The sequence below is a fragment of the Momordica charantia genome (assembly GCF_013281855.1).
Source record: "Momordica charantia cultivar OHB3-1 chromosome 5 unlocalized genomic scaffold, Mcharantia_2.0 BLBB01000005.1, whole genome shotgun sequence".
Lineage (NCBI taxonomy): Eukaryota > Viridiplantae > Streptophyta > Magnoliopsida > Cucurbitales > Cucurbitaceae > Momordica > Momordica charantia.
The window spans coordinates 19,862,621-19,872,920 of NW_028275163.1; the positions used below are offsets into that span (position 1 = coordinate 19,862,621).

The 10,300-nt window shown below is 34.3% G+C and overlaps 1 protein-coding gene and 1 long non-coding RNA gene across 2 annotated transcripts; one reads left to right on the forward strand and one right to left on the reverse strand.

Annotated features, from left to right (window-relative positions):
- Window positions 1–22: 22 nt before the first annotated feature.
- LOC148211510 (uncharacterized) lies at window positions 23–822 on the reverse strand. Its single transcript, XR_015790881.1, has 2 exons — window positions 683–822; window positions 23–313 (listed from the first exon to the last, which is right to left on the reverse strand). It is a non-coding gene; the product is annotated as an uncharacterized LOC148211510 (long non-coding RNA).
- A 3,366-nt stretch (window positions 823–4,188) lies between these two features.
- On the forward strand, window positions 4,189–6,130 carry LOC111019826 (remorin 4.1). Its single transcript, XM_022296313.2, has 2 exons — window positions 4,189–4,951; window positions 5,757–6,130. Exons 1-2 carry the CDS (start codon window positions 4,328–4,330, stop codon window positions 5,946–5,948), a joined length of 816 nt encoding a protein of 271 aa, XP_022152005.1. The 5' UTR covers window positions 4,189–4,327; the 3' UTR covers window positions 5,949–6,130.
- The last annotated feature ends 4,170 nt before the right edge of the window (window positions 6,131–10,300 follow it).

A 10,300-nucleotide genomic window follows, 5' to 3' on the forward strand; every position in this document is an offset into this window, starting at 1 on the left:
GTAGGTTGTAACTCACCGTCAATTGGACGTACTCAAAAATTAATAATAAGTATTGATACGAGTCTATACGATGCATATTTGGTGAACACGATGTGTTCACTTGATTACTTAGTGGGCACACATGAGCTAACTTATATAAGCTAGTCTATGAAACTTGATACGAGCTATAACTAACATAAATTTTAACACTAATGACTCCATGCGTGTGTCTATTGCATCGAAATTTTCCGATAAATCAAGGATGAACCAACACGTAGTTGCAATCTCGGGGTAGACATTGTAATTACATCACAAAAGGAGAATTCTCTTGGAACTGCATTTTCAAAATAAAGTTTTGCATATCATCTTACTAATAGAAAAAATAAAGGAGTATTATTAGATGGAGTTAACTTGTGTTTGACATGCCTTTTTAAGGTGCTCATAGATGATTAAAAAGCTATTTTTTTCTTTCATAAAAATTAATAGTAAATTAAAAGCACTTTTTAAAATTATTGATAATAAAATTAATTTGAGATATTAAGAAAACATATAAATAGTAACACTCAAAAACACTTTTAAAAGAAGCATTCAAATAGTTTTTTTCCAAGAGCGCTTCACTTAAAAACAATTTTTTCTAAAGACATCTCAAATGAGAAGAAAAAAGTAAGTAATCCAGATAGAAATCGTGCCAATAATAACTAACCTTTCTTAATTGTAGCAACATTTTATGACATTTTCCTTCGCTCTTCAAACACATGTACTTGTATCGTGAGAAGCTTGACCCGATTGACATACTATAAAATAGGTCCTCAAGTTTAAACCCGATCTTCAAGATGTTACACCCTTTTGAACATATACTAGTTTGTCATTTTTAATGTGAGCATTTTCCTTCTTACCATGTTCAAAACAATCAAGTCATTATCACAAACCTAATTTCCCCAACCATTGGAACACGTGTTCTTGCACTTTACCACTTAGTGAGGTCCACGTGTCAACTTCCACCTCCACAGCCACGTACTTCCATTACAGTCCAATTATCCACGTGCCAAATCCCGATTGGTCCATGAAAACTATCTCCGCGTAATAGCACAAAACTGTACCAAATCTACAAAATAACTATATTTTTGTCGTCTTCTTGCTTACTTTTTATCTGTCACAAAAAAAAATATATTAAAATTATATTATATTTTAAACTCCAACGCCACGTGTGCCGTGTCCATCACGTAACCAAGCTAAACTCATTTTTTTCACCGTACACGTGGCGCTTAGTGGTAATCCAACATCAGCCCTTGCATGGAAGTAACCCTCGTTGCTTCCGTTGTGGGCCCATCTCCTATCATTCTCTGCCACGTTTTTTATTACTTAGAAACTTCGTTGTCCTTTCTTGACACGTGTTGAGATATGAATGGTTAGTTGTCACTAGCTTAGAATTGGTGGGCTCCAGGTCATCATCCAGCCGACACTAAAAGGAGACTTATTATTATTAAAAACAAAATTCTAAATTTGATTTAGTCCAAGTATATATATATTATTGGTCTTTACATTCGTAAAGTTTTTATTTTATATTCAATTTATCAAAATTATTCACTAAGTAAGATTATTGAAGTTGAATAATAAAATAGTGATGCGGCAACCATCCCCCCTTATGAAAATTTGTAGTTCTACAAATAAAGCCCGTTTGATTTTTTTTTCAATTTATGTACTCGCAATTCTTTAGACAAATTTTAAAAATAAAAAATAAATTTCGAAAATGTTTTGAAGAAGTAGATGTTAAACAAATAAATAGGTGAAAGTAGTACATACAAGTTTAATTTTCAAAAACAAAAAACCAAAAATAAAATGCTTAATTAAATGGAGCCTAAACGTCCAACTCTTTTTATTTATTCATTTTTAGTAATTAGGTTGAGTGAGATGTTTTTTTTTTCAAGAGGATTGATCAGGCATCTTTATGAGATATAGGGTTAGATAAATATTTAACGTTGAAAAAGTAAATTCGTAGAAAATAACAATTTTTATTTATGTAAAAACACACTTTTACTATTCAATTTCAATAATGTCAAGTTAATTTGACAACTAAATGTAGCAGAGTCAGACAAGTGTTCTAGTACACACAGGTTGTATAGGATATTTTGATTAAAATTTTTAGAACAGATGATATATTTAGCTAAAAAGAAATTATTCAATAAAATTGGAGATGATAAACTTTTGAGTTTTGCACAGAGACCCTTTATCTTTCAATTAATTAAAGTTTTGCCCAATGAAAAAGAAAAAGGGTATGTTTTCAAATTAGTTCACATAGTGTGGAAAGCATTTTAAGTTTTTAAGTTTGTGTACTAATGGGACAAATGTCTCATTATGGTTATTATTTTATTTATTAGTATTAGAAGTTTGTAATAATTCACTATATCAGCTAGCTGACCCACAAGAAGATAATTTCAAAATAATTTTTTTTCTGTATAAATTATTTAATCCAATTAAATAATATCCGTGCGAGATGTCAGACCGAATCCAATTCATCTTCGTCCGATCTGAACGAATCTTGTTGAGTGAATTGATCCATTGTTGTATGTCCTACTTCTTAGTGAATTTTTTCCTACTTACACCCATCGTACTTCGCATTGAGGATTTATGAGATATAGTGGAAACATTGTGTTATGGTGGAGAGTGGGAAGTGAACATCAATGCAAAGAGAATGACTGCATGTATCGGAATCCACAATAAGAAAGACAAAGGATCTAGAAATTAAAGAAAGACTCTACATTCTCCAAGTGATTGATCTTAGCATGCTAGCCGCAACTTCATTTTGTATAGTGATAATGCCTTCTCTTTTTTAGCTCTCTACACCTTTCATCGACATTTATATCGACATCCACGTTTAAAATCATGACTAGCATTTCTGCATTATAATTATTTATTTTGATAATGTTGATGGATAAATCTATTACATTGACAAATTAGGGTTTCAGCATCCCAAAAAAGAAAACAGAAGGTTTATCTAGTTAAATTAATTAGCTAAGGGAGATACCATTTTGCTTATTCTCTGTGCTACATCATTTGTTTTTTTTTGCTTTTTATGATCATGGATAATTCTATTATCTTATGCATAGTTTTTCAAAAATTAACTTTGAACTTTCAAATTTTACCTTTGTATACTACTTTCTTCTTACCTTTATAAATGATGAATGTACATGTTATTCGATTTAAAAAAATTAAAAATACACTTTATTCACCTCGTCATATATAAGTATTTAAGGCTATGTTGTAAAACCAAAAAACTTGGACTAATATAAGAGCTCAACGGTAATTGACATCCACTTATTCTTTTGAAATCGAAAATTCAAACTCGCATGCCCAATTTGTTGTACAAATTAAAAAAACCAAAAAACTTTCTCTGTTGGTAACAAAGTCTTAGAAAATAGAAAATAATTGTTTGATCAGAAAAATGATCCCCTGCGAACGTCGGATCGGTGAGGATGAACTAGATAGTGAGCTCTAGATGCCACGCAGAAGACTTGCAAAACAAAGTGAGCACTCCGATTCTAAAGTCGAAAAAAGTTCAAATCAACTCGAGAGAGAGAATTGAGTTGTTAGCGTACCTTAAAATAGAGCGGAATGGTTCTATTTATAGGTGGAAGTCCCCGACAGTGTTCTCGACAAGACCTCAACGACTCTTTAAGGTTACCGTGAAACGCGGCGTGATGTCGTGGAGTGCGTCGAAGATGGTACCGAGCTTAGGTACGCTAATCGGTTCATCCAGTGATATGGGAACAAGATTATGAACAGGCTTGTTCGGTTCGGCCACCAAAAGGGTTCGACTCATGTACGCAGTACTTGCGTTACTAATTTCCAAAAGACTCAGTCAATGCTAAAATCTACCCCCAACAATAATTATCTTCCAAAATAATATCTTTCTCCTGGTTTTTGAATTTAGCTTAGCATTGCACAGTCGAGTTCAAGTTAACTTTTTTATTCTTTCAAATTCATTACGGGTGGTTCATTGATCCAAAGAGACTTATAATAAATTGAGAAAGAATTATTTCAAACCTCATGATGATCGTCTGCCTAACTATATTTCAAAAATCATATCAACCATTATTTAATATTTTGAACGAGTTGAGTTGAGAGAGAGAAACAAATTAATTAACATAAATAAAATAATTATATATTTTCTTTGAATTGTCTTCCACGTACGCAATACATTTTGTGGCTTTCCAATTCCCAATTTCAAATCAAACGAATAGTGAGTTCCCTTTGGCCTTTGGAATTATTCTCAAAAGGATTTCTCTCTCTTTCCCCTTTCTTCACTCAAGCTTCCATAACTTCGAATTAAACACTCTCCAACTCCGCCATGTTCACCGATCAATCACCGCCGCCAGCCACCGGAACCAGCCACGGCGGAGACGCTACTAATCGGATCGAGGAGGATCAAATTCGCGAAATCCACGCTCTGACCTCGCCTCGACCACCACCGGCGCCGGCGAATCGGAATCGCCGCGGAGAGGCCTGGGAAACGGCCAGCGAAGGCGCCTCCAGCGAGAACTTCACCTCCATGAGTAGAGAGTTCAATGCTCTGGTGATTGCCGGCGCGGAGATCGGTAGCGATTATGGACAGGACCGGCAGATTAACGAAGCTCCGAATCATTTGAGCCGAATCGGAGAGGACGATATGCCGGAGGAGGAGACGAATCCGTTGGCGATCGTACCGGATGGCCATCCGTTCGATGATCAATCGGCGCCGCCGACGATCGCGAGACAAGAGAACGCCGCCGCTGCAATCGGCGGCGGCGCGGCGGCGACGAGGGAGATATCGTTGCAGATGGTGAAGAAGGAGGAGGTGGAGACGAAGATAAGCGCGTGGCAGAACGCGAAGGTTGCAAAGATCAACAATCGGTTCAAGAGAGAAGATGCAGTGATCAGCGGATGGGAGAGGGAGCAGGTTCAGAAGGCATCTTCATGGATGAAGAAGGTCGAGGTACGTGAATTAAAGAGAGACTAAAAATGGCGATTTCTGCATGTAATCTGTTTGAAGAAATGCGCCATATTAATTGATCGATTAGTTAATACTTAATATTAATTCCTCTGTTTTCAACCACTTTTCTTTCTGGTCATCATGATCACTTTGGACTGTTTGTGAAAAAAAATTACCTACTGTGACTAAAAAGTCAATTCAATTATACTCTTTTGCATGAAACATGTGATGAGATACTCTTAAATCTCATCTCATCACTTTTTTCCACTCACAATTTTCTATTCGCTTCATTCTAAGTCTTCAAACTTCGAATATTCTGTCTTTTTCTATCAAGTTCCAAACATTTCTAATTCAACATGAAATTTTAATCTGTTTTGGGATCTGATATATAATCTTTCACATGAAACATCAAACACATGTCTATATACCAATCATGAATGAGGTAAATTACCAAATGAAGTATGGTGTTAGGTACTTCTTTGTGAAAAATACTGGTTCTCTGTTTTTTTTATTTCTCTCTTAGTTGTCAAACATTCAGGGGTGGTCAGAACCATATAGGTTCTTACGAGTTACGGGTGAGAAACCAAGTATTTTTCCTTCTTTGTCCATATTCAAGTATTTCCTACTTGACTGTTGAAGTTATTCTCTGTTTTGTATTTCTCTCTTAATTGTCATATAACCGATGGTGTTAAGGATCATATAGGTACGAGTGAGGAGTCAAGTATTTTCGCTTCTTTGTTCAGTAATTTATTAGAAAATGAATGTCGATGAGGAAAGAAAATGAAGTTAGATTATTATACAAATGCAGAGGAAGTTGGAAGAGAAGAGGGCAAAAGCACTAGAAAAGATGGAGAATGAGGTAGCAAAAGCACATAGAAAAGCAGAGGAGAGAAGGGCATCAGCAGAGGCCAAGAGAGGAACAAAAGTGGCCAAAGTCATTGAAATATCAAACTTGATGAGAGCTGTTGGAAGGCCACCAGCCAAGCGCTCCTTCTTCTAAATTTCTTCCTAAAAATCCCAATGGGGGAAAAAAAAAGAAACCCTCCAAAAAGAGCTGGATCTTTTTTAATTACTTTTGGAACAAATGAAATTTATGTATATATTACACATCTCTTTCCCAATATCTCAACTTGTTTTAGGGTAAGAACTTGTAAGAAATGGGCAATGAGTGCTGTTTCTTAAGTTGTTTGTTTTTGTTTTTTTTGTTTTTTTTTTTTTTTGACTTGTTTTGCAAAGTGTTTTTTGTGATTTCTTGAGAATTGGATTTCCTTTTTCTTATTACCAAATAAATGGCTTAACGAAATATTGTTAATATTGGGTTAAATAATATGTGATTTCTAGTGATTTGTTTAAATAGTAAAGTGACTTATAGTCTATATGTATATGGAGAACAGGAGAATTTCATTTTTACCAATATGTGCCCTAATTTTAATATATATAAATTAAATTTTCAGTAATTTGGAATGCACCAATTTAACTCAAGTTCTAGGGTGGAAATTGAAATTTTCACTCAAGTTCTAGGTTGGAAATTGAAATTTTCACTCTCACATGTTGAACTTGATAAAATATATATATATATATATATATATATAACGTATATAAAGACAACAATAAATACTCATCGTAATAAATAAAAGAAGGATTGAAAGAGATTTCACGCCAAGATTTATAATATAGATCTTCAAATTGAGTGTTGAGTGCAATTGAAACTGTTTTCTATATGAGAAAACTAAAACTCAATACTTTAAAGTAGATCTATTTTCCATGTCAATTCAAGATAATTAATTGGAAAAAAAATAAAAGCATACTCGAATTCATAATTGAATGTAGATGGGTGGGATTTGATCTGCCAAATCTAGATAGATCACGAGTTGACTTTAAATTTCTTCAAATTCCTCTATAGTAGCATAATGTCTCTCTCGGAGGGATGGAGAAGGATGATCATAATGATGTATGTGATTTGAGTATCATAATCCCTCTATAACAAACAAAGTAAATTTACTTATACCAAAACTTACATATAAAGATTTGGATGGTTCCCAACCCCAATATGTAGTAATTTTTTTGTTACTCAATTGACCCAAGATTCAATGAGTTGGGAAATTTTTTTCTAGTAGTGTAATAGTACGAAAGAAAACTCCTAGTAGTATTTAAGAACAGTATCAAGTTTATAAAATAAAATAAACGTGCCAGACTTGTCTAATAGTGAATAGGAGTAAGTACTCTCGTAGTACGTACAACAGTCAAGTCAGACATCAAGCTATATAAAGATTGAGAAATGCTCCTAGAAAGAAGTAGGTGAAGGGATGTGAATCCCGGAGCGGAAACGGATTTTCGTTGCTGATTTTCAGGATACAAAATCGAATTTTAAAGAAGAAAAATACAGGGGAAACACAAACCTTTGAAGAACTTTTCTTCAGTGAATTCCCCTCGAACACCACCACCGGATCTTCCTCGCTATCCTCTTGGGTCTCGGGATCGTGTTTGTGGTAGCACCTTGATAGAAGAGAGGGAGAGATCGAGAGAATTTTTGAGAGAGATCTGGGAGTTTTTCTTTTCGCTTCAGTTCTGTAACACCCTCTGTCTAATTCTCCAACACTTGGAGAAGAAGAAGAAGGGTGACGTAGGGTAACTCCCCACGTCACAAAACCTCCCACTCCCCAATTAATTAGTATAATTCATTATTAATCCAATTAATAATTAATAAATATATATACATAAATAATTAACACTTAATTATTTATTATAAAATTAGAATCATATTCTAAAACATTTCTCTCGTATAACCTATAGTTTTAATGTAAATCTTATGCACATTATTTTTAACCTATAGTTTTAATATGAATCTTATTCATATTAATTTTATTTGAATCTCATTCAAATAATATCTCCCATAATATATAGTTTTAATTTACAATTAACTATATATATTATAATGTATCAATGTACATATAATCCCTTAAGTAATTTGAACAATTTAAATTCTTCCAAAAAATTTGATCCTCATTTTACCCATTATGAGCTAGCAAGGGGACCTAATGGACCTACAGATCCGAAGCTCCAACGGTGCAAGATTAATCGGTCAAACTCATTGACCGAGTTAATCTAGATTCGTTAACTACGGGTCATTCCACTAAAGACCTGCAGTTGCACTCTTCTCACTGTAGAATGTTTTCGTGTCCATGGATATACGACCATTAATGACGAGTCAATCCTTCACGAGTGTTCGTAACTCAAGCTGGGTCAAATTACCGTTTTACCCCTGAGTTACATCTTACTCCTTAAACACCACTGCTTCTCTAATGAACAACCCGGTTATGGTCCAACCAATAATCGAAAGTCTCTCTCGGCCAATGAGAGGGTGGGGCCCTTTGTTCAAATCCCGGAGTCAGCATTTAAGGGAACACTCACCTACTTCCCTAAAGTCGGGGAGGAGTGAATTCCATCTTGTGAAGTTATGTTCCCAGCTCCCCACTCGATCTCGTCCCCAAAATGGTAGGAATGTTGAGTCGGCGACTCGGGCCACTCTCACCCATACAGATCAAAGAACGAGCCCTCACGGGCAGGAGTCCATAACTCACTCAGGATTGAGAATGAATTGCCTGGTCATCCTAAGGAATGACAATCTATTAGTTAATGGTATTACATCTAAAGATTGCCTATTTCGCGGTCCGATCTTATACAAACTCATTGTATAGGATACCCTCACTCGCATGTCTCCACACGAACGACCTGGAACGAGTCATCTGTAACCTTTACAGAGCGGGCCGTATCCATAGTGTTGCCAGGATAAGGTACCCAGTCTTATCCATATACTATAGACCCTTTAGGTTATTCACGGGACATTATCCATTCATATATCAGGGGTATATCAAATATATACCATGTATATCAACTATATACCCAGTATATATACTGTCCCGATTACATCATAAATAACCTTGGATTTTTAGTTTATTGGATTTTTGACAATGCAAAGCTATGATTCAACAACAAATTTATTGAATAAAACTTTATTAAATAGACATTTGTTTTTACAAAATACAAACTACGAGTTTAGGACAACACACTCAACAGTAGGGAGGTTTGGTACTCCCTTTCTTGTATCTTCTTGTTTGGTGCTAGAGACTTGTGGTTGATCAGAGTTAAATTAGGCTAGAAGTCTAAACATCATGTGGTTGGCCCCTCTTGTTGGCTTAGAAATGGCGTATACGTCGTCATACTTCGATACTATTATCAAATCACAGTTGAAATAAAAAATTTAAATTAAATGAGTTATGATAAATTTAATCATTTATCAATACTTTAATAAGACTCTTATTAAATAAAACATGATATGTAACATGAAAAACATACCTTCATTCATATACATATATTCCAAAAAAAGAATAGCATCATGCGCCAACATGAACATAGTTCAATGGTTAAGGCACCTTAATTATTCGGTTGAAGTCGGAAGATCGATCCCTCATCCCCACATTTGATGTACTTAAAAAAATAACATCATGCAAAAGATTCAACCAGTTAAGATACCTCAAGTTTAAATCCTCACTCCCTCTATTATATAGACTATCAACGATATTGCATATATGGTCAAAACGAGCATAGCTCAGTAGTAATTGACATATATCTCCAATTAAGAGGTTGTGAGTTTGATCCCCTACCTCTATGTGTTGTACTACAAAACGATATAGCATATATGATATAATTAGTGATGATTAATACTCTGTAATTTGTGACATGATTGATGTAGCTAATAATTCCGAAAAAGACTATCGAGTAAGTCCCCAACTAGAAGAATCTATTTCACTAAAATAAAAGAGAGAAAAAGAAAAAGGTGTTTAGACACCATGGAACACTGGCAGAATTGGCTTTTATTAACAATAGAAGTTAGGCCAATTGTGATTAATTCATAAATTAAAATAATTATTCATTTTTCTCCCCCATTTTTATATATATTTTTTTTAAATCTTAATGGTTGGACTTTCAAAATATATATTATAATTCCAAAATGTTAAAGTTCAATCAATCTTAAACTTTTAAAATACCTAGTTTAGTTTATGAAATTTAATTAAAACATAACTATTTAAACGCTTTTTCTTTTGTTTGCACTAACATGAATCTACCTCCATCTATTTCTTTCTTCCATGTTGGAACTTCAAATCTCCACTCCATTTATGTTGTAAAGATAAACATTATTTTTAAAAGAAGGATTTTAGTGACCGTAAACTTTCAATTAAATATTTATGATTTAGTTAAATTTTCAGCCACAACGCCATCAAGGGAGGAGGGAGATCCTCAATCCACACACCAAAAAGATGAAGATCACAGATGCCTTGCCAATTCACAAGT

Coding starts and splice junctions, on each gene's coding strand:
- LOC111019826 (XM_022296313.2), top strand. CDS start 4,328: ATGTTCACCGATCAATCACCGCCGCCAGCCACCGGAACCAGCCACGGC. Junction 4,952..5,756: donor CATGGATGAAGAAGGTCGAG/GTACGTGAATTA, acceptor ATACAAATGCAG/AGGAAGTTGGAAGAGAAGAG.